This window comes from Peromyscus eremicus, chromosome 2 (genome assembly GCF_949786415.1).
Source record: "Peromyscus eremicus chromosome 2, PerEre_H2_v1, whole genome shotgun sequence".
NCBI lineage: Eukaryota > Metazoa > Chordata > Mammalia > Rodentia > Cricetidae > Peromyscus > Peromyscus eremicus.
The window spans coordinates 33,497,070-33,522,597 of NC_081417.1; the positions used below are offsets into that span (position 1 = coordinate 33,497,070).

Below are 25,528 nucleotides of genomic sequence, written 5' to 3' on the forward strand. Positions count from 1 at the left end.
TTCTGACTTCCAGGGGAAGAGCTTGTAACTGTCCAACTCGCCGAACAGTAGGCAATCTCAGGTGAAGTGCTATAAACAGTCACTGGTTATTATTACTGTCTGTTCTTAACTATGACCACTCAAAAAATAACTGAGAACATGAACTGACAGTCTCCATTAAAGGTCAGCTCCCCACCTGTCAGCATTTACGTATCTTGGCGTTTCACTTGCTTGCTTTAGGGATAGATGAGTCATCTTATCTATTTAAAAAAAAAAAGAAAAAAAGGAAAGAGAAAGAAAGAAAGAAAGAAAGAAAGAAAGAAAGAAAGAAACAAACAAACAAACAAAGAAAGAAAGAAAGAAAGAAAGAAAAGATGTCATTAGCTCCTTTCCCCACATGAACTCCCCAAAGAGTAATGTAAACTATGCTTTCTACTAGTTGCCCAGGATAAGTCCTCACTGGGTCTGGAAGAGTGAATGAGGGTCTAGTGGAATGGTTGGATGAGCTGCTACCACAGAGCCCAACAAACCTAGAAATAATTTGGTCTGGGTCTAATCGCTAATATCATACTGCCAAGTCTCCTTCTGAAAAGCATAAATGCAAAATATCCCATTCCTGCAAGCAAACCAACCACAAGGGTGGTGCCAAGAACTTTCGGGGCCCTTTTCTTGGCCACCCGGAATGCTGTTGGCAGCACAGCAGAGATTAATATATTGTTGACATGTCCTAAAACCTTGTTAAATGTTTTTCTTTTCAAGACACGCTCATAATAGGTTTCCAAGTTGGGTCTCTTTCCATTTCCCCAGTTCCTCCGTGCAAACCCCAGGAACTTCAGTCGATGCAACGTGACAGCCAGTGAGACATCTGCCAGGGTGAAGGATTCTCCACAGAGCCAAGGCTGGTGGCCCTCTTCTAATCAGAGAAAGGGAATTGAGAATTAGGGACAAACACTACACAAGACAGACCTCAGCTCCCATTTGCAGTTTTAGCCCTAAGGAAAAGATGATCATGTGTTGTCTTGGGTACCAGTAATGCAAATTTATCCCAAACTAAAAGAGACTTGGTTGACATCTGTCAGCTACAAAAGTTCCTCAGTAAACTTGGAACTACTCGAGCTCAAGGACTTTCTATCATTTTGTAAAGGGCTCAGAAGGTTAAGTGCCTACAATCCAGAGGAACTGACAGGCTCATACTTACTTCTGGTTTAGGAAATCAACCAGAGTGCTTTAGAAAGATTCATACAGTTATGTTTGGAACATCACTCAGAGGCCACTACTTCTGTCTACGTATACCTTCTGTACCAATAACTGCATGTGCAGGATCAAAAGCACTTAAGAAAGAACACTACATTTTTACCAAGCAAATACTGACTTGGTTTCTTGTTATTATCCCTTATACAACACAGAATAAAAGCTATTTGCATGCTCTTCACATTGTATTGTGTATTAAAAGTAATCAAGAATAACTTTAAGTATATAGGAGGGCATGCAAATACCAAATCATTTTACATAAAGGACCTGACCATCCATGGACTATGGTATCCTCAGTGACTCCTGAAACTAACCAACTCCTGTGGAGACAGAATAGTTACATTTCCTTAAAGTGGAAGGGAGTCATTCTTTCTTTTTATTTATTTCTCTTTCTGTAAGAGTTTTTTTTTTTTTTAGACAAGGGCTTACTCTCTAGCCCTTGAAGGCCTTGAACTGATGCCAATGCCTGTGACTCAGCCTTATAAGCACTGGGATTACAGGTGAAGAGCCATCAAACCACAGCTGTCTCCCTGTTGTGAAAGAAGTTTCTGGTTAACAGCATCTTCAACTATCTTCAGTTAAGATGCACAAATGGCCTCATGTATAAATATGGAAAGTGGCTGACTGTTGAAGCTCACAGATGCAATCTACAGATGTTCGGTAGCCTATTAGATACTCACTTGCTCACTCCTACTTAACTTTAAATTCAAACTATCTCCCTAAGTGAAGAAAAACCTGGAGTGGGCATTCAAGCAATTACTCAGGTTATTCAACTAGACTACTATAATTACTGATTTGTGGAGCTGGATAAGTAGGCACCTTCCAATCATCATTTAAAAGGTGCAGAAACTATTTCAGAGTCATATTTCTCATAGATACAAACTAGATTACAATTAGACGCTAGAGTTCTGCATGAAATAATGTATTTAAACCTGCCTGTGAAAAACAACAACCACAGAAACAGATTACAGAACATGTTTAGTGAGATCTAAGAATGTTCCTACAAATTCCCCTAGTGTTTCAGTAAAAAGGAAGCCAATGAAAACCTACCTGGAGTTTCTTCATTTCTTCTTTGTAACTCAGTTTCCACCTGATCCAAGACCTTCTCCAACTCATCAAGAATTTTCTTCAAGTATTTGACATTGTCATGATCAAGCAGCTTTGACTAATTAACAACCCAAAAAAGAAGCTATTTATGCCTGCTAACAATAGCAATAAAACTATACAGCACAAAGGAGATTTATATGCACATATGTACACACTTTTAAAATTAAAATCTGTTTATTTTAGACAATGGTGAGATATAGAATACCTTTGTAAAGTCAGAGAAAAATGAGGAACTACTCCAGCTATGAGATCACCTCAGGAGCAGACCCAGTACTTACTGGCAACTCCTAAGAGTCCCCAGTTAACCAGTAAGGACAAACAACATGAGAACCATGAAGATTCTCCTCTAACACTCAACTCAAGAATAGAAGCTGAGAAGTCTCAGGTGACTAATGAAAGAGGCAAGAAAAAAGCAGAAGGTCTCATTGGAGGGAGGTAGCTCCGCCTGTAAAACGCTTGTCTTGAAAGCATGATGACCAGAGTTGGAGTTTCAGATTCTGCTTTTAAAAAGCTAGGAGTGATGGCACACATTTGTAACCCCATCTTGAGGAGGCAGAGACAGGCAGATCCCTGGACCTCATTGTCCAGCTTGCCTAGCCAAATCAGTGAGTCTCAAGTCAGTAGGAGAACTTGTCTCAAAAATAAGGAAGAGGGTCCTAATGCTCCCCTCTGGCCTCAATGTGCAGAAACACATGCACACACATATGCACATACCAAAAGGAGAAAGAAGGAATATAAGAGAAGTCTAAATGTGATTTTGGAAGGTAAGAAGAGTAACTATGGGAGCATGTACTCTGAGCCCATTCAGCTAAGAGAGGATAAGGAAGGTAGGAAGTGGAGGGAGAGTTGGAAGTGCCATTTGCTACATGTGATAGGGGAAAGCTTCCATGTGTTGCCTGGGCATGGGCAAAGAACCAATAGAAAATAGAGGCTATTACTGATGATCCTTATGATGGGCAGAGCAAGTCAGCTAACACATGGAGGCCTTAAAATGGCTTACTACCTGCTATGAGATATTCCTGTATTGTATTAACTGGAACTTACATTTATCACCCTCCATGGCAACCAGCATGCTCAATATCTGCTTATCAGATAATTATCACTGGGTCCGACTATCAAATATATAATAAAGAAAGTTCTTTTTTTTTTTTCATTTTCTTTCTTTTTTTTTTTTTGGTTTGGAAGTTTGTTTTTGTTTGGGAGTATCTGAGACAGTATCTTACTTTGTAGCCCAGGCTGCCCTGGAAGCATGTGATCCTCTAGGCTCACATGCTGCTGTAATGGATTCAGAAGTCTTTCTAAAGTCAGAGCACAGGTCACAGGTATCACGTGCACCAATGATCTACAACAGTAAAGGGTAGTCTAGAAACAGCATTCTTCTTTTCCAGAAAGAATACAGTGATGTGAAGTAGAGCCAGCCTGGTCACTTACCTTAAGCCGCTTCTGTTTGGCAATGTATGCCTCTTGTAAGTCAGGGTTTTCTTCAGCAAGTTTCTTCAGTTCCGACTCTGTGTTACCAATCTGGCCTGAAAATAAAAATATTTTTGAAATGGAAAAATATTTCCCCCTCATGTCACAGACATAGGGAGATGTGGGGACACACCTTGACGAGACTATGAGCTTTGTGACTGGTAGCCTGCTGCTATCATGGACATACTTTGTCTGCCTCAGTTTCCCCATTTAAAATGTAGCTAGAAAACACCTATCACACAGTCCAAGGACTTTCTGAGTATCTTCTGTGCGCAGCTACAGCAAGGCTTGACACCTTTGAGTTCTGTGCCACTGAACTGCCTTACCTTTCCGTGGCTCTTGCACTTTCTCTGATGAAAGTAAAGGAAACCTGGTTTTGAAAATAATGTTAACTATAGGTGATAAAGCTGTAGTCAGAGGTTGTGTTTCAAATCACATTCTAAATACTTAGGAAGAGAAGGAAGAATAATACACGGAAAGAGAGGAGGAGGAGAGGGCAGGGTAGAGAGAAGGGGAGAGAAGAGGAGAGGGAATAGGGAAGGGGAGAAGAGAGGGAAGAAGACAAAGGAAAGAAGAGATGGGTGAAGAAAAAGGTATCAAAAAGGAAGGAGAAGAAGTAATAAAACAACAAGGTGAGACTTCACGTAAGAAAAAACCATGGCTTCTGGGTTTAGAAGACTCGGGATTGAGTGTCTCCAAACACTCCCAAGTATGACAAGTGCCACTCTGTCCTTCCTAAACAGAGCCAACTATCCTGCAGAATACACTTTCTTCTGCTCCACATCTCACATGTGGACCCTACAGATCCTCCTGACTGGAAGTAGGAAGAATTTCTCAATCTCAGAAAAATCTCCAGTCACTGAGCAGAGGTGATGACTAGACATCCTCTAGTCCAGCTTCCCCCCATCATGAAACAACAATTAAGGACCAGGAATGTGAACCCAGTTGCCCATGTACCCAAGAAGGTGCCAGCTATTCTGACTTCCAGTCAATCTGTTTGAGAACATGTGGAGAACATTCTCTACTTTTCCATCAGTCACTTTTCTAAGTTTTATCCAAGTCTGGCCTCAAAAGCAAATGCTGACACATTAGGCTTACTAGATACTATGTATCTAGTGAGATGGTGGAGGAATAGATTGACCTGACAAGTTATTAAATTGATGCAGACCCATGCACAGCCATGAAACAAACTCAACAATCCTATTTCCCAATCCTCTCTCAGTGACCAGAAGACATGTCAAGTCTCAAAATGATAAGAAACTTTAGGCACAATCAATCCCCAGATTGTAAGAGTTTTACATACTGCGAATCCTTGTGGTTGCATAAGCGGGGATCATGGAATCCACAGTGAGTTCAGGATGTAAAATGCAGCCATGTGTGTAAGCATCCATAGGCAAGGAATCAAGAAGCTCTCGGTAATGCTGCACTCGTGGGTAATACATGCTTCCTTTATCAGGCATTAACCTGGGTGTTCTTTCTAAAATACACATAGAAAATATAAATACAAACAATGGAGGAAAGGCTACAAATAAGACACTACATCCAAAAGCAAAAACTGTAGTGCCTCACCCTTAACATCTCACTATAGTTGCGCATTCATAAAATGAAGTCTTTCCAGCCCAGAGAGCCAACATTTGAAACAGCCTGATGCACCAGAGCAGATTCCAAACCATGGCCTGCTAGCATGCTCTCATTTCTCCACCTTGTAAATTCCTGCTCAACCCTCAAGTCCCTCACTTCCTCATCTGTGCCTTCCTCTGCATGCCACAAAACACAGAATGTACTCTGCTATAGTCCCTACCACCTTGTACATAGCTGTATCTTTTCACTTCATGAATATCTTTGGGACAAGGAAAAGTATAGGTGAATTCCTTTTTATTACAAGAAGATAATCAAGGACCACTCGTTTCTATGCGTCAAGTAATACCGAGTGGTTAGTGATACTAAGTGACTATGAAATAACAATCTATATAAAGTAGAAAAGGCTTTTGCTTAAAAACCCCATCTTCACTTTCCTTAAATTGTTAGCGATCTACTCCTGGCAAACTCGTTCTGCCTAAATCTTCACTTGCTGGTGAAAATCTAGACTGTAAACCTCTTATGGTCTGGGAGCACATATCATTCTCTGACAAACCCCTCAAGCCCAATAAATACTTGACACATACTCAGTACACGATTAATTGTACTAAGTTGTCACACCCCCAAGTTCTTAGAACATTTGCATTGGGGAAGTTCTGTGATACTTAATACAGATACTAGGATATGGATACTGGAAAGTTAGCCCAGGACCCCACAGCTATTAAAGGCAGAACAAAAACAATGTCACCTGACTACTAAAACAATGCTCTGCTTATTATATTGTCATATCTTTTAAGAATTTATATTTCAAAGAGTATCCAAAAAGATAAAAGTGAAGAATGAGACCCAAAGGTCAGGCTAAGTTCCTTCAGAATCATTTCCTAACCTGCCTCTCAAATGGTTCTGAAAAACGCCAACTAGCTCATTCACACTAGTGCAAGGAAAGCCTAGATATTCCTCATTCACTCGTTTCTTGGCTCAGGTTAGAGAGGGCAATTTCTGACTCTCTAAGAGAAAAGCATGGATAATTCCTCAAACCAGTAGGCAAATGTCTGATGTCCAGCTCGACAGCACCATGTTAAAGGCTGCCTTAGAATAATGACAAAGCATGAACCACGTTCCCCAACACAGACTCAGACAACCACACACTTCATTACAGACCCCATATGAAAACAACACAGGGACACAGCCTATACCACACCCCGCCTCTCGACACTACATGCCTTAATTAGCTCCTTACACAGACTTTTCAGGATCTCAGTAATACTACCAGTTCTCTAGCAAATTCACTTCCATTAGGACAATAAGCCAGAAGCTTTGAAACGGTGAAGCACTCACACCCTTGCATGTGCTACTGCCCTTGTCTTAAAATAATAATGTCCTTAGATGCATAAAATATAAGACAAAATAATTCTAATTTATAAAACATTAACATGTATACTTCTTTAACAGATTATTAATATCCAGCATCAGATATGATGACTTTCCTAATTTAAAAGTATCAAGATATCTATAATAACTTAATATGCTAGGGACATATCTGTGATTTCCTATTGGTAACAAAGTTACTGCATTCCTGACTGTTTTGGTTTATCTGTATTGGTAATAAAAAATGACAAAGTCCTGTTAGAAGTAAGCAAAATTAAAGACACTTTTTACACTTATCTAAGATCTCAATTCTCCTTCTACTCATGGATCCAGAGACTTAGTTCTTAACGTGTGAATTGAGGATCTACAGGCTTCCCAAAGACACTTTAGGGGATTCACAAATTCCAGACTTTTTACAGCAACGGCATGATGCTGAAGGCTTTTTACTCTTGTTACCTCTCCAGTTGCAAAAGAGCTTTCTAGAGGGCCTCATAAAACACACTGGATCTGTCACACTGACAGCTAGTGGAATGGTGATAGTCCTGATAATTAAGTGATCTAGGACTTTAAATTTTTCTGATTCGTTTCTAAATAGTAAATATTGACCCACATAAACCAAAGCTCTCAAATGTCCTCAATAATTTTTAAGACAAAGGGATCCAAAAACCTGAAGAAGCACTGCCTTAGCAGTCCAGGAGCCTCAGGTTAATAACCATAAACAGTACATTTTTGAATGCTTCCCAAATGACAAGTTTATGGCTCCTGGCTCTTAGGTCAGGCTGCTTTCTAGTGCCAGGCCCTGCAGCTTTCTCCAAAAGAACATAGCACTTCCTTCCCAGAAAGGTGAACAAGAGGAAGAATAGTAACATTGAAGTGTTTTCTGGATCTGATCCATCTGGATAAGCCTGACTTTTTCAAAGGAGAACAAATGCTTAAAGCCATGAGCATGTTTTTCTTCTCTTCAGTGCCCCACTGGTATCCACCATCTGATGAAGCTCTTTGTCAGGCACAGTAGAAGATGCCCACTGCACCCATGTCCTCTTCCCAGCTCCCCTTCCCTAAGTACTTCACAGGTGCCCTGGCCAGTGTCACATAGGCCACCTCATTTCACACCAAAGCATACAGCATTCACTGTCTCTGGAAACTTTTTCAAAAGACGATCAAGCCCAGCGAGTAGCACATGCCTGCATTCCCAGCACATAGAAGGCTAATCCAGGATGATGGTGAGTTCTAGGCCAGGGTGGGCTATGTAGTGAGTACTCAGACAAGCACAAGGCAATTGTTTTTCTCTTGAATGATACACATCCTCTCTCTCAATCTCATCTTATTTTATTTTCTAACTCTTCCATAGAGTGTCATGATACAGATAATTTTAAAAATGCTTTTTCTTGGTGTTCTACCTCAGGCAGGAGTGTGAGTAATACAAAGCACACGGGTCAGGAAAGGAAGTCAGGGAGTTTTTAAAGCAGGTGATGAAAGGAGGTGCAAGCATTGGAGGTAAAGCAGCAATAATGCAGCCAGGTCTAGTGACCTGAAGAATAGTAAGTAGGAGCTAGAGGTATGGTTCTGCAAGAATATATGCTAGTCATTTACCAGGCCCTGGATTAAATTCCAAGTACCTAAGGCACTTAAACATATAAAATAGATAAGCAAAATAAAATAAATAAATCCATAAAATATTTTAAATAGAATAAAATGATGACTTCAAATTGATATTCTTTTAATGTTATGATTAAATTTCAATATATAGTGACAAAATTGTGTTTTTGAATTTATATTTCCTAATCATATTTCTATATTATTTTAATATTATACCAGGATAATTTATTTCCAAACCAAATCCTACTTTTTAACAATATTTTCAATGATAGACATAAGACACCAGACATGATTTTCAAGGAGTCATTATATATCATATCATAAAAACACCATATAACTAGCCGGGCGGTGGTGGCGCACGCCTTTAATCCCAGCACTCCGGAGGCAGAGCCAGGCGGATCTCTGTGAGTTCGAGGCCAGCCTGGGCTACCAAGTGAGTCCCAGGAAAGGCGCAAAGCTACACAGAGAAACCCTGTCTTGAAAAACAAAAACAAAACAAAACAAAACAAAACAAACAAACAAAAAAAAACACCATGTAACATCCAGGATTCTGGGTTACCACTGAGATATTTAGAAATAATAAGTATCATATATTCTAGTATTTTATACTTATTTAATGATCTTTTTGGTTTTTTGTTTATTTGTTTGCTTTTTACCTAGTTAAAACCGAATTCAATTTTACTGGAAGATTTAGGGTATTACAAGAAGTAGTTCAATTTAAACATCCACATTAGTGTGCTTATTCACCTTGTCCTATCCCTATCCCTGTGTTTGCTCAGTGTCATATCTCACCTACCTTAATCAATGTGTTCCTCTCATATAGTTTTCTTCATTATATGCCAGATTGAAAAATGCATCATGGACACAAAACAATTTACAAAACTAAATATAACACCATATGCATATATAAGGGCAGGTTCTTGTCAAACTGATAGATAGAAAATGTCTTTGAAAACTAACAAGCTTCTAATGATTTGAGGTCTTTGAACTATCTCTGCATATCCCAAGAGTGTGCACCTAATTAAACCCTGCTAAATGGTCCTGAGGGAATGGATCTAGACAGCACTCTCAGCCAGCCCTCGGATGAGCAGTTATAAATGAGAAAGTCTGAATTCCTCCTTAACCAAAGTCTTGCCCTTGGGAATATCACTCATATCTCCATGAACCTGCTTTCAAAAGTAATAATAGTAATAATAATCAAATCTAACTATTATCCAACTTAGATAATCACTAGTTTAGATTAAGACTTTTAAAAAGTGTCTTGACTCAAATTTCTTCTGTACAACTGCCAATTATTTAGCAGATATCCCAAAGGCACAAGATGCAAATATATGAGTATCAATATACAAAATGATTGAGCAAAATGCTTTTTTTAGCATAATTCACAGTAACTGGCTAACAAAGGATAGCAACTAACAGCAAGGACACCAGTTCACAATTTGGCCTTTAGTTAAATAACTATACCTAAAGAGCTCTTATTATAACCATGGAAAATGATGCACCTCATAAAACCTAGTTATTATCATCCTGCCATTCCTCTAAATTCCATTTGTAGAGAGACAAAAATAGCAAATATTAAGACCAGCTTAAGATGCAGAGCACTACAGTTTTTGCAGTCTGGAGAGAACTAATACTTTTAAAAACAACCTGAGACCACTGTAGCCTGGCAACTTACTATCAGGTCTCTTACCCATTCTAATTGCAACTAATTTTTAAAACCAAAATTCACATTACATTAATCTTATCAAACTTTATCTTAGTTTTCTGGTTTATTCTTATTCCACAAGAAACATTTTATAAGATAGCTATCATTTTAATTATCTTAGCTTTTCTATCATTCATAAATATGATACCATTTCTTTAATGTCTTTATTCATTTGTATATTAAACTCAAGTCAAGAAACAGGCTTAAAAGAACATCACTGGGGGCTGACAGTATAGCTTAGTGATGGAGTACTTGCCTAGCATGCATGAAGCTATAGGTTGATCCCTAGAACTTCAAACAATCAATCAATAAAATACCACTAGAAAGCCCCATCCAGGCTAACATATATTTCAATAATTTTTCATTGTGGAGGCCCACAAAGGTTTCCTGGTAAGATCTGAGCTTGCTTTACCCAGCAGGGCTGCATTAGAGAACTGCTTGACTACATGTGTGGTTACCAGGTGATTGGAAGGGTCTGCACTTGGCTGTGCTAGGAGGAGGTCTTTTGTTCCACCCCTTGGCATTCCTACAAAAGGCCCTTTAGAAGAGACAGGAGGGACCAGTAGATATTGATCCAGGCCCTCGTGAGTCTATCCTGTGTTTCTATCTGTTTCTCTCCCCTCTATCTTTCTATCTAAATATTTCTCACTCCTCCCTCCTCTAGAGTACCCTGGGGGAAAAGTGGGAGGAGACCTCACACAGAGAAATGGGTAGGCCTCCCATACTTCATTCATTTTATCCATTCAAAATTATTTATCAAATATCTACTATGGAGTACCTACTTACAGGAAGCATAAGTGTACAGCTTTTAATGAAATAGTATCTGACCTCACAGATCTTAGAGTGATTTAAAAGTCATCTAAATATTAATAAGTAAAATAAGAGTTTGTAGCTGGAGGGTCAACTTTGTGTAATAAGCTTATGCATCAATATTCTTCAGTGTGTAATTAATTCATCTGCAGATGTGTTTTACTTACCAATCTCTAGTCATATCTATGTCTTTACTCCATAAGAACATTATATAATCGCAAATGTTCTACTTGAATCAACATACACTACATTTCAAACCATGGTTCATACATACTAAACACATTTTAAAAGGTATTTATAATATTCTCCAACAATGTAAAACTTAAATTAGTTCCTTCTACTGACAGACATAAAAACTTAAAATTTTAAGTTTTTTTTTAACTGTAGCAATGTTATCACTTGCAGAGATAAACAGAACTAGTCAACTCTTATTTCACTCTTTGCTCTTTCCAAGCAAAGTAGTTCTCCAACTTGGAAGGATGAAAAAGAAAAAGAAAAAGTAAGTTGGAAATCCATTCTAAAACTTTGCCAGATAGAGTAATTTGCAGCACTGCTTTGCGCATAACACAGTAATTTATAGCATTCGTCTAAAGTTTTAATGCACACATAAATCACTTGGGCCTCTTGTCAAACAAGATCCTAACTCACTCGCTTTGCTATGAGGCCTGAAACTCCGCATTGTAAATAATCTATCAGATGATGTCAGTGCTGCTGGTGAAGAAATAGACTTTGACAAGGTTGGTACTCCATCTGTCCTGTTCCTTGACAAATAGCATGGCTCTTTTCTTATTCCCCTGAGTTCTTAATGATAAACTGTCTGGATTATAATTGCAGCAATGCTTATGTTTGCTGTTTGTTTAAATTTCTATATCCTGAGGTAAATTCTATCTTGACCTGCAAACTGGTCTGGCTGTCATCATATCTGCCCCAAACTATAGAAGTCCTAATCTTTTTTAATCTTCCCCAGTTGGGTAACTACTCCCCTGGGAAAGAAGAAAATGAAGAGTTAGTTGGATTTGCTTTATTTTACCATGACAAAATTGCATCACCTAGTCCAATGATTACAAACAATATTCAACAAGTGAATAGCAGCATCAGGCCAGTGTTGAGGGCAATTGATGGCTCCCTCACTAAAGAAGCTCAACCAGAATTAAAGCCCATGCTTTTCACATTTCCGTCCTATCATTCAACCAGTGCTTTATCTAGTTCAACAAAGTTATCAAAAGAAATAGTTACTTCCACAGGGCAAATCTGAGATCAACCTGAGCTTAAATTCTACTTCAAAAACAAACCAACAAAACCCCTTTCCTCCCATTTGGCTGTGGTTTATATAACTTAGCAAATTATTTTTATATTATAAAAGTAAAATCTAAGGAAAATTTTAAGAAACCAACTATAATTAACATTTAGTATAAAGCATTGCTTCATATGAGGTAAAGAAGAGAATAATCAGATGTGAAGGAAGAACTGAAATAATGATACAAGTTGTATTAGTTGAAGCAAGGTTTATATATTATTTCTCATGTGTTATACAATATATGTGCTAAATATATAGATAGATATATAATGTTATATAATACATGTAACATGGTGTTATATATAGTACATGAAAAATAAGCTATCTTTTTAAAGTTTTGGTCATTTAAAATAGAATTATTACACAATTATTTTTGCTTTGTTCCTATTATTCTAATCATTTCTCTCAAGAATAACAAATTATTAATAGTCTTATCCATTTCCAAAAAGCTCAAGATTGAGAAAATGTTTCTTAAATCAATTAGTCTCCATTTTCAGCACAGTCCCAGCATCTAAACATATATGGATAGCCAGTAATGGTAAAAGGAAAATAGCTCTTTTCGCCATTTGCTTTAGGTCAAGGCCACCTTCAGTTAAAACTTCTGGAGAGTTCTGAATCATTAACTTAAATTAATAATAATAAATAATAAATTTACTTTAAATAATTAAATTAAAAATGATGGCACGTCTCCACTCAGATAAGATTATGAGTTCCTAATCTATTTCCTCCATTAGGTCTAATATCTAATTCCTTCTAGGTACCTTAGACATTTTGTGGCCCATTAATTTATTTCCACAGCTTCCTTAATTTGGGGTTATAAGCTGACCTTAATGGCTGGGTTAGCATCAGGACAGTAGCAAGCAGCTGGATGGCCCGTAGATTGCTGTTTGGAAGAGAACTGAAGAAAATGCACAGCCTACGCTCTGCTCTCAGTTCTGCTAGTGGTCAGCCATGTCTGCTCTGTCAGCCTCGTCTGGTCACTAAGCTACAGCTGACCTGAAAGGGCTGTCATTAGAAACAAGCAGGACAATCTGTACGTGGCAAAGGAAACAGGAAATGGTACACGCTGAAGGCTTTGAAGACCAAAGACCTTGCCATAAAATGGTTACATTACCTTAGACAAACCCTCTATTTCTCTTTCCTCCCATGCAAAATGGGAATGACTAGTCTCTACACTTCTTTCAGATTCCACACCTGCTTCTGAGGAGCTCTCTGGACAACTGGCTAAAATTGAAATATAAAATGCCTGACATATAAGCAACCATAAATGATCATTATTAAAAACATGACACATTTAAACCCTATAATTCCTTAGAAAGGATTAAAAACTATGCAGAAGTAACTAGAATCAAGAACCCATAGTAACAATCTATTCCTTCTTCTCTAATATTTAATCCTCTTTTCCTCTTGTTTCTAAGATGAAATTTATTTTCACTATATATACTAAGGATCAACATCATGAATTTTACTTTAAGGCTAATAAATTACCACCACTGGAACCACATACCTGCAGTTTTCTGCAAGTGAATTTGAAAGTTTTGACATTAACATTTGCACTGGCCAATTTGAAATTTGTGATAGGTGTGTATTTGTGCACTTCTGGAAATGGAAAAGGCTTTTAAATCACTAAACCACCACCATAAAATAGACAAGAGAGGGAGAAAGAGAGGAGGAGGGGGGAAAGTTGGGGGCAGGGCTTATGTAGAAAATAAAGCCAAGAAATCACAAATAGCCTTAACATTACCATCCAGGAAAGTCTGTTCAAGATAATCAATGATCTGAGTGGCCTCACAAATTATGTTTTCCCCGTGGATAAGGACAGGCACTTCTCCAGTTGAGTTCAAACGCATAAACCAAGGCTCATTGTGTTCACTCAGGGGCAGACTTACATCATGTTCCTCGCACTTCAATGCCTTTTCAGCAATTACCAAGCGCACCTGGAAGAGTTCACAGGGGTTACTACTGTTTTCAGTTAAAAGTCTTCTCTGGATTCAGCTAAGCCACCTTGGTTGGCTTCCTGAGCTAGCAGCACTTGAAATGTTCATTTAATGATGTCTGTTGCTAGAAGGAATGAATGAACAACATCCTGGCAGCTTACTTCTATAAATTATAGAAGAAAAAGTGAGGAGGGAAAATTATTCTGTCTTCATTACAATCATTCTCTCTCCTTCATCACGGTGGCCTCTGTGCGCTAAACCAAACTATGTATCCTCCCGAGGCAAAAACCCTGAAATAGAGGGCTGAGCATTTAAGAAAATGTATGGCTCTTGCAGATGACCCAAGCTTGATTCCCAGCACCCACATTGAGTGGTTGACAAGGGCCTGTAACTCCAGCTCTAGCTGAACCCCTACAGGACCACCTTCAGTACAAATATATGTTTGGACCTTTGCCAAAGCATGCAGGCATGGGAAAATAAAAGCAATTTCATTCCCTTTGGGTGGGGTGGTGTCTTCACATGATTTTGTCTTTTTTCCCTCTTCTGGTGCCAGAGATTGCCAAACTCAGGGCCTTGAGCTTGCTAGGCAAGGATTCTATCTCTAGGCTAAATACCAAACTTCTGTATTTAAAGGAACAAAAAACGAAGAACTAACAAGGTGACCCAAGACTGCAATCCCAACAGTAGGAGAGCCCAAGGTAGAAAGGTTGCCACAGATTCGAGGACAGCTTGGTCAACACAGCAAGTTCCAGGTTGGCCAGGGTTGCACTTCGAGATCCTGTCTCAAAAACTATGACTCTATGACTCTGTGTATATATATGTTTGTTTGTTTGTTTATTTATTTTCAGGAGGATTCAGGGGTTGCAAGAAGGCACTCTCCTCCTCCCTCGCTCTCCAGGGCCCAGAGCTCAAGAGGGCAAAGCCTCTAGGCCAAATGCTGAGTGCGATGCTTCTCAGTGGCGCTTCCTGAGTGACAGTGCCTGTGTCACTGCCTTCCTCAGTCTGCGGGTCCTCACTTGGTGCACTCCAACCTTGCAGGCCCCCGGTTGGAGGCCCGCGGGCCGCCACAGCAAGGGAGCTGTCCCGGTGCTGAACCCGAGCGCGGCCCTCGGCTCCGGGCCGTTACCTTTTGAGAGCTGAAGGAGTGCGTCCAGTGGTACAGAATGAGCCTGACCTCCGCGTCCGGCCCGCCTTCCGCCCTCAGGGGCGCGCCCACCCGCGCCTCGTCCTGCCTCCGAGCCATTTCGGGGTGCGGGGGTCGGGCAGCCTCGTCGGTGGGCCCTTGCGCCAGGGAAGCTCTCCACGGCGTCCTTTGGTTTCCCAGGGCCCCCTGTGGCGGGAAGGACGCGCTCCGCAGACGAACTGGCTTCTGGGAAATGTAGTTTCAGGCCAAGGAAGCTGTGGCGCCTGGTCTGGAGAGGCCCTTGAGAAGTTACCTGCATGATGTAATGGGATGATTTTTAGGTAGGGAAAATTTCTAAACTATGACTGTCTAGTTTGGAGGGCAAGGAAAAATGATGATAGCAAATTACTTGTGGGCTTTGCACGTTGCTTGGGCATAAAAGCGCCAGTTTCGCAAGACATTCAAGGGCTTTTACTTTGGTGCAAACGTTCTAGTGGACAAAGCAATTGGATTAAGTATCAATGAATTTTCATTAGAAGATATTACTATGGAGTCACAAAGTATGTATCTCATGAATAAATCAACAACGGCACTGTAAAACGGCCTTTTGGTTAAGTATGGACATTTATAGCAGAAATACCTGGGATTGTGTCCTGCTTTTTCCATTTCTGAAATAGAGATCATTTTATTTCATTTGTAAGGTTTTTGTGAAAATTGAGTACACATATAAGATAGTACAATCAACAGCGATACTATTCACAAGCCCATTTATCTTAAAATAGTCCCTTTATAAATCAGGACAACTCTACTCTATATTCTAATTCTACTTATAACTGCATAGATCTTAAAATCTGTAATCATAGCAAATTCACAAAGTTTCTCTTTCAGAAAATTTATACAAATAGTGCTGTGAAACAAGTTCCTTTATAATTCACTACCAAATATTACCTGAGCACTATATTCTAGGCATTTTGCTGTATACTGTATACATATATATATTATATATATATATATATGTGTGTGTGTGTGTGTGTGTGTGTGTGCTACATATATGATATATATATATAGATATATAGATATATCTATATATCTATATATATATAGATATATACATATATAAAACAAAGATTCGCCATGTAAGATCTAGTGCCTGGCACATAATATAGAAGTCTGGAGGCAGGTGTAACAACATGAATAGCCACAAGAAATAAGGATAGTTTAAGGGCCAATGCACAGAAAATGAAAAAGGAAGCATGGCACACAGCAGCTCACGTAAGAAGGCCCCTGAAAGGGACAAAAAGCTCGTGAAATTTTTCCTCCCGTTTAGAGTACTTCATTTATTGTTCTTCATATTTCTTTTATGATTTGAATGGGTCTTTAATATATTTTGATGTCTTTGAATAGCAGAACTGAGCTCCTTGACAATTTTTTAATCTGGTCATTTGGGTGGGAGGATGCTCAGAGGTTCTACCACAGAGCCATACACTCCATCAGTTCGTTCTTAGAGTAAAAGGGAAACCAAACACCTCCTAATAGTGCCACTACCTTCGGGGGTCATTTTCTTCCAAACCACCACACCCACGCTAACTGGTATGGAAATACAATTAGAAAAAAATACTTAAAGCACATGGGACATTGCCTAGGACGCTTGCTCCTGGGAGAGGATGCTGACTTATGCGATAAGGAAAAGGACCATGCCTGGGGCTATCTCCTGAAATTGGAGTTATAAAAATGGTTGTGAGCCACCATGTGGGTGCTAGAAATTGAACCCACATTCTGGAAGAGCAGCCAGTGCTCTTAACTGATAAGCCAACTCTCCAGGCCCAAACCACCATAGTTTAACTTACCCCCCTCAAAAAAAAAAAAAAGACTACAATTATATTTAATGCATTGTCTTTAAGGGAGGCTCATTTGGTGTTTCTAGATGCTATTGTGTTATCTGCCTCACTAACATATCAAGCACGTAAAATATAGGTTCTCTCTCTCTCTCTCTCTCTCTCTCTCTCTCTCTCTCTCTCTCCATTCCTCCATCTCTCCTTCTATCCTTCTCTCCCTCCCCTCCCTTCCGTGTTTTAGTTTATGTAACCTTGGCTGACCTGGAATTCACTATGTAGACCAGGCTGGCCTTGAACTCATAGGGATCCAGTTGCCTCATTTGGGATTAAAGTCATGCACCATCACATCCAGCTCCTTATTATTTCTTTAAATTTTTTATGTCTTAAATACCCTATAATAAATGTTGTTTTTACCTCTGAAAAAGTAAACAGTACAAAAATATCACTAAATGATAAGGAAAAATGGTGAGGTTTGTTCTGTTTTTTATCATAACAGGCATTAGAGAAACTACTGTTTCTAAATTCTATGATCTAAAATTCTTTTATTTTCCAGAACAATAAAGGCCACTTCAGAGTAATAAGACCTCTTTTCCATCCACGTGTTTATTCAGAGTTTTATTAACTGTCTGTATCCTTCATACCTGTGTACATCATTGTAATAATGTACATCATAATAAAGTAATCATTACTGTGGCTGCTGGAGAAAAGAGGCCAGATCCAGGTAAATCAATAGAACTGATCAAATGGAAGAGAAAAATATCATGGCTGGCAGACAAAGTAGAGGAACTGGACCAGCCAGTCAAAGAAAGTGTTAAATTATAAAACAAAGAAGTGGTGGTGGTGCGCAGGTAGACCAAGGCAGGAGGATCTCTATGAGTTTGAGTCCAGCCTGGTCTACAGAGCAACTTCCAGGGCAGCCAGAGTTATACGGTGAGACCCTGTCTCAAAAAATCAGAACAACAACAACAAAAACAAACAAATTACAGGCAATATGAAATTCTCAAATAATAAAAACAGAAAAAAATATTTTTAAAAGTGAATTAAGAATCATAGTCCTACCCCAAGAAAGACACGGGGATCACCCAATGACAGAGAAATGGAAGAGATCTACATGAACAGCCTGGACATGAGTGGGGGTAGTGAAGGGCGAGGGTCGAGGGAAAGAGAGCTTGGGGGAGTGGGAGATCCCAGCTGGATCAACAACAGAGAGGGAGAACAAGGAATAGGAGACCATGGTAAATGAAGACCACATGAGAATAGGAAGAAGCAAAGTGCTAGAAAGGCCCACAGAAATCCACAAAGATACCCCCACAACAGACTGCTGGCAATGGTCGAGATACAGCCCGAACTGACCTACTCTGGTAATGGGATGGCCAAACACCCTAACTGTCATGCTAGAAACCCCATCCAACTACTGAGGGATCTGGATGCAGAGATCCATGGCTAGGCCCCGGGTGGATCTCTGGGAGTCCAATTAGCGAGAATGAGGAGGGTTTATATGAGCGAGAATTATTGACACCAAGGTTGGATAAAGCACAGGGACAAATAGCCAAATGAATGGAAACACATGAACTATGAACCAATGGCTGAGGGGTCACCAACTGGATCAGGCCCTCTGAATGGGTGAGACAGTTGATTGGCTTGATCTGTTTGGGAGGCATCCAGGCAGTGGGACCGGGTCCTGTGCTCATTACATGAGTCGGCTGTTTAAAACCTGGGGCCTATGCAAGATCGCTTGGCTCGGCCTGGGAGGAGGGGACTGGACCTACCTGGACTGAGTCTACCAGGTTGATCTCAGTCCTCAGGGAGGCTTTGCCCTGGAGGAGGTGGGAATAGGGGGTGGGCTGGGGGGAAGGTGAGGGGGGCGGGAGGGGGGAGAACAAGGAAATCCATGGCTGATATGTAGAACTGAACTGTATTGCAAAATAAAAATAAAAAAATTTTTTAAAAAAAATCATAGTCCTAGCTGGGCAGTGGTGGCACATGCCTTTAATTCCAGCACTCAGGAGGCAGAGTCAGGCGGATCTCTGTGAGTTCGACGTCAGCCTGGTCTACAGAGCAAGGTCCAGGACAGGCACCAAAACTACACAGAGAAGCCCTGTCTCAGGGGAAAAAAAAAAATCATAGTCCTGTAATCTGGCAATCTCTTTTGAATTATGTCTGTAATTCCTAGCCACTTAAGTAATCCTTAGTACATGAAATCCAGATGAATTTGATACTGTAAAGAAGCACAACATACAATGTCTCTGAGCTTTAGTCATCTTACCTATAAATTATAATAAAAATTTACCAGATAGTCTGGTACACAAATATACAGAGTTTGGAAATGTTCTTTAACAAAACAGTTATGATTTATAACTTTCCTATGTTTGATGACTTGATAAAGTTTAAATTTGTTAGACAGTAGTCCTATCATAAATATATATATATATATATATATATATATATATATATATATATATATATATATATATATTTCAGTGTGTGTGTGTGTGTGTGTGTTACTGAGTGTACAATCCTATTGCCAATGGGATGTATTTTGGCAGGTTTTAGGTAATACTTCTATTTTTTTAATTTATTTATTATTCTTTTATATACATTAGTGTTTTGCCTGTATGTATGTCTGTGTGAGGGTGTCAGATCTTGGAGTTACAGACAGTTGTTAGCTGCCATGTGGGTGCTGGGAATTGAACTCAGGACCTCTGGAAGAGCAGTCAGTGCTCTTAACCACTGAGCTATCTCTCCAGCCCAATACTTGTATTTTTAAATGAATGTCACCTAAGCCAGAAATTTGGAAATCTGACAAATTCAAATAATTCTGTTTTTAAAGTACTATTATGAATGACCACAAGAGGTCTCTAGCTTTTAAGGAAACAACATTCCTTGCTATTTTTCTTTCTGGATAAATTAGAAAACAGATACAGTGATACTTTCCAGAGAATATATTTAATCAATTAAACAATATTAAAGGCAGATTTTCCAAATTTTAAAAAAAAAACATGTTTTGTACATGTAGGAAAATAAGATTCTTTCCACTTTCTCTTGCGGGTAGCACCACTAATAAATAATAGGCACCCAGGACCTAGGTTGCCCTTTCAGGGACCTAGACTGTGGGAATCGTGAAGGATGTGTAAGTGAAGTACACATAGAAAAAAGAAGGGCATCATTCATTCGCATTGAGATGGGCACATGCAAGTACCACGTGACCAAGACCAAGTCATGATCTGACCAAAGGCACACACACTGTGAACAAGGTACACAAGGACTAGTGCCATGGCAAAGCTGCTCTACAACAAAGGGACTCTGTGACCAATATGTAGAAGTTAGGCAAGTGGAGAGGAAGGATCTCTGTGTATACCCCTGGGAAAAGGAAGGGTGCTTATTTATAAATTTTCTTAAGAATATTTATCTTGAATGTGAACACAACTAGACAGTCTACAAAACCCTACTATCTCTACTAAAATATAAAGAAGTTAGTTTCTTGTGCACATTATTAATCATTTCTGGAAAACAGAAAATTAATTAGATCATGACAAATATTAACAGCAACTTCAAACTAGGGCCTCTTGAATTAATAAACTGTTGTAGGGAGTAAATAGTATTTGCTCTTGGAGGAAAAAAAAAGATCAGAGGAAATAGTTTAGAGAGGCCCCCCACTAACAACTCTTACATAACTCACATGGGCTAAATTATTGGCAGGGGTTAGAGCCGAGCAGGCAACCCAGTTCTGGGTGTTCAGTTCATATTAATAATACTGCTTCTATCAAGAGAAAGTGGAGACAATTCCAATTTTCTATGTACATAAGAGATTACTAATTTTTTGAAAATCTGCTTTTGAAGTTCCTTAAGTACTGAGTAAGATGATGGGCAGCTTATTAAATGCATTGATTTCATGAAGAACTTCAATGGTTCCGTGTAGGCTGACTTCCACATTTGGTTTATCAGAGTAGTTCTCAAAGAGGAGTCCCTCTGATGAGCTGTTCATCACTATCTGGGACTGTGTTACATGTGTATACATTTTAATGAGCCTTTATCTGTAGATGTAACCAACCTTCTTATTAAATAAGAAACATAGAACCAATGCAAAAAAGAAAGCCAAGAGGTCAGAGCTATTAGCAAGCCATAGGAAAGCAGGGCAGTGGTGGCGTACACTTGTAATCCCAGCACTTGGTAGGCAGAGCTGGGTAAGTCTCTCTGTGTTCAGGGATACAGTCATTATTGGATACACATACCTTTAATCTCAATACCAAGCATGGAAAACCTGGAGGCCTATACAGACAGGCCGTGACGAGGCGGTCATGTGGTTGGGTTTACAACCAATGAGAAGGCAGAACAGGAACTCTATATAAAGACTTTAACACAGGGGTAGCTCTGGTTCGGAGAGGTAGGACCACTGCAGGAGGAAGGGTAAGGTTTTAGCTCTTAGCTCTGACCTCTTGGCTTTCTTCTTTGCATTGGTTCTGTGTTTCTTATTTAATAAGAAGGTTGGTTACATCTACATTTATCTCTGGGGGCAAGACCCAGCAATGTGTGCTTTAGCAAGCCTCCATTTTCTCCAATAAACATCAAATTTGACAACTACCTACTTAATGTATCTTTGACTAGCATTTCTCAGCTTCCTGTCTCATCAGCAGAACTTGTACAGTGAAATAGCATGTGAAAGTCAAAAGACTGACTTCATCCCAGTCAGAAGAGAATATTCAAGAGTTTGGAACAATTTCAAAACAGACAGGAAAAAGCCTCATGGTACACAACCACCAGTTAAAGTTCTCTAGTGGCTCTAGGTGCCAGACTACCAGCTTTCCCGGGAAAGGTATAGAGTTGCCAATGAAGCAAAAGCCATAGTAACTGAAGAATAAGATTGGTAAATTCTGCTTTGGGATTGAGAAACTGTCCTCTTTCAAGAGTCCAGATCAAACAATTATATTTACCACCAAGTACAGCTTACTAATTCAAGAAGCCCTGGTTCTGAGATTCCTTCTTTTATAACAACCTAATTTCCCAGTCTCCCAAAGAATAACCATTCATGTTAATAATTCACTAACTTTTCCTTTTAAGTAGAAAATTCACTCTTTCATTTCTGGTGGGAAGGATTGGGTATCACTTGCAGTGGTTGTTTTTTGTCAACTTGACACAAACCTAGACATGTTTGAGAAGAAAGAATCTTCACTGAGAGAATGCCTCCATCAGATTGGCCTGTAGGCAAGTGGAGGCAGGTATTGTCTTAACTCGTGATTGATGTGGAAGGACCCAGTTCACTGTAGGTAGTACCACACCCACAGGTGGTCCTGGATTGTATGAGAAGCAAGCTCAGTGAGCAAGCCATGTCAGTAAGCAGCACCCCTCCATGGCCTATGATCAGCTCCTGGTTCCTGCCCTGACTTCTCTCATAATGGACTGTGATTTGTGATCAGGCATGTAAGCTGAAATTAAACTCTTTCCTCCCCAATTTGCTTTTAGTCGTGGTGTTTCACAGCAATAAAAACTCTAATGAAGATATCTCTCACCTACTTTTCTCCATTTCTACAATATGTGATGCACATACTCAGAATAAACACATGAATATGAACCATAGGCAAATAAAACAAGGAAATATTTGCACTACTTAGCTGTTAATGATTTTGTTATATTTACCAAATACCAAGAAGTGCTTCAAGGGTTTTTTTGTGGGTATCTTATTTAACACTTGCAAAAATCCCTTGAGATGGAGAGAAAAATTCTCATTTTATCGGTAAGACTACTGAAGCACAGATAAGTTGGGTAAACCTTGCAACCTCACAATATTAGTCTGGTGTGGGATGGTCTGTATGTCAAATGTGTTGTTCTGATTGGTCAATAAATAAAACACTGATTGGCCAGTAGCCAGGCAGGAAGTATAGGCGGGACTAACAGAGAGGAGAATTGAGAGAAAAGGAAGGTGAAGGGAGACACTGCCAGCCGCTGCCACAACAAGCAGCATGTGAAGATGCCGGTAAGCCACGAGCCACGTGGCAAAGTATAGATTTATAAAAATAGATTAATTTAAGATGTAAGAACTAGATAGCTAGAAGCCTGAGCCATTAGGCCAAACAGTTTAAATAATATAAACATCTGTATGTTTATTTTATAAGTTGGCTGTCAGACTGCTGGGGCTTGGCGGGACCCGCAGAGAAAACTCTCCAGCTACATTAGTCCTTGTGGTAAAACTAGGAATTAAATTCAGTAGTCTGGTCTAGAAATTTCACTCTTACCACTAGGAGGTCCGGCCAATGTTGCCAGGCATAATTTCCTAGTCTCATATACAAATACTACTGATACCTTACATTACTAATTAACTTCAACTTTCTTGTTCAACACATCTTCATTGATAGAAAAGGCTGAAAGGGGTAGGATAGAGAGAATGTGCTCCTAAAAGTAAACAGATGCTGAGTATAAAGTTGTACCATCACTCAAAATCTGGTCTCCTCCCAAACCTCTACCAAGGGACTTCACACATAACACACAGTATTCCCTGAATAATCCTAACACTTCCCCACTTCTGGCTAAGGAGTCATTATTGAGGAAGTTAACACAGCTAGTAATTGGTATAGCTGGAACGAAAAGACAAGACTTGCGGTTCCACATTCCACATATATTTTCCAGTGCCCACAGCTTTATTGTCACATACCACTCCCCTTGGCAGTGTATAGGACAACCTTAACGCCCTGTCTGCATTTATATATTGGCACTAACAGTCTGACTTTCGTTCATTTAATTGTCTTTACAATGGTGTATTTGGGTATGTTGAGTCGGTACTGTCAATATTGAATGAGTGCACTGGCCTAGTACATACTTCACTGTAAACTCTCAATTCTACGTCAATATTAGTCAGGATATGGAAGACAAAACATTAGACTCTACAGTCATAACTTAATTCAAACTCTAATGCCACCACTCAGCTTTGTGATCATGAACTTAGCTTTCTTGCCTACACACCACACAAAGTAATTTATAATGCCTTCATTGTGATACTTAGAGAATTCTGGCTTTTTAAGCAAAATATTTAGTGCATAAAATTATAATAAGCAATAATGACATGATAGTAAGAAGAACATTTTAAATATCCTGTGTAAGTATTTTTTTTAGTGGTAGAATCTATCATGCCCTTTGGCTATACTTTGGAACTTTCTATTTACAAATTCTAGACTGGGCATGGTGGCACACACTTTTAATCCCAGTAGTCATAAAAGCAGAGGCAGAAGAATCACTACAACTTCAAGGCCAAACACAGAAAGACTGTCTCAAAAAAAAAGACATTACTGTCAAAATAAATTTCTGCCATTTATAATTTTAAAAAAATACAGTTGAAATAATCATAATCACTATGTAGTATTAAGGTTTCTAACAAAATAGATAACAAATGATAAAAATCCCTAAATGCTATTCATAGTTCCTTGTGAGTTCCTTCATGCTTGGTTTAGTAGATTATTAAGCAAACACCTCTGGTGGCTGTGTTAACATTCTGCAATGTCATTTATATCCTGAAGATAAGAGACATCAGGGTCATGGAGAAAGGAGTCTCTTTCTACTGAGTTCTATTGTAATAAAGCAAATAAGTTAATCCATCCACCTTTCCTTTGTTAGTGTATTGAGAGTAAAGAGGTCTATTCATAGGTGATGGCAAAATGACACTCTCTGGGATATGTCAGATACAATCTTGGGACAGGTGTATTCCATAGAGACTATTTAATGGCTATGTTTTAAACTGTAGCTTTTAATTAGTTGTTTCCTAAAGTGCTTTCCCACTAATTTAAAATGTGCTTATACATAGTTTAACTATTCTTTCATCATAACCACACAATGCCTGGAAAGTGCCTCTGTCTTACTATTTCCTAGTGAGTGATTCGGGAGTCTTCCCAGGCACTTTATCATTTCCTTTTTTATGTTTAAAGGAATCTTTTCAGAGATTTAAGATCATTTGTACATGTCTCTGGAATTCAAATTTAGAGGCTTCAATAATACACTGGAGGTTATTTTGCAAATGTCTGTAGTGTTTGCTCTTTTCATTGCTAAATAGAAGTGGAGAGCTTAATTTGTGTCTGCACCGTCTCTAGGCACATGAGAAAGGAGCACACAATTCAAAGACACAACTTTACAGAAAGTGCTAATGTTGCAAGCATTGCTTGATTTTCCTTTGTGAGTATAAAAATAGGACTAGATAAGATTGTGGGCAGAGCAGATTCTGGGCATCAAATGGTCATCTCTGTTCCCTTGGCATGAACTTGAACACATTGGCATGATTTTTTTTCTTAGCCACCTACTGTCACCAGGGATGTTGACAGAATAAACACAGGAGCTGGTGCTATAAAAACCTACTCCACTTATCTTCTGGGTCTTAAAAAGATCCTGCAGAAGCTAAGTTAGCCATGACGACAGAATACAGAGCTGATTTTGTGCTGAGCCTATATCCAAAGCACTTTGTCCTTAATTTTTAAAAATACAGTATTTTTC

At 39.1% G+C, this 25,528-nt stretch overlaps 1 protein-coding gene across 6 annotated transcripts in view; it reads right to left on the reverse strand.

The window, feature by feature from the left end:
- Positions 1–360: 360 nt before the first annotated feature.
- The window catches only part of Gdap1 (ganglioside induced differentiation associated protein 1), a 60,619-nt gene continuing 35,451 nt past the window's right edge, over positions 361–25,528 (reverse strand). For 5 of the 6 annotated variants that reach the window (XM_059253977.1, XM_059253974.1, XM_059253975.1 and 2 more), the window contains 6 exons: positions 15,228–15,537; positions 13,909–14,101; positions 5,111–5,284; positions 3,769–3,863; positions 2,281–2,395; positions 361–892 (listed from right to left, as the gene is read on the reverse strand). In XM_059253977.1, coding sequence (XP_059109960.1) covers positions 510–892; positions 2,281–2,395; positions 3,769–3,863; positions 5,111–5,284; positions 13,909–14,101; positions 15,228–15,344 — 1,077 coding nt within the window. In that variant the 5' untranslated portion in view covers positions 15,345–15,537 and the 3' untranslated portion in view covers positions 361–509. Of the gene's footprint in view, positions 893–2,280; positions 2,396–3,768; positions 3,864–5,110; positions 5,285–13,908; positions 14,102–15,227; positions 15,538–25,528 lie in introns of those variants that run through there. The other variant, XM_059253979.1, reaches the window with a different exon arrangement.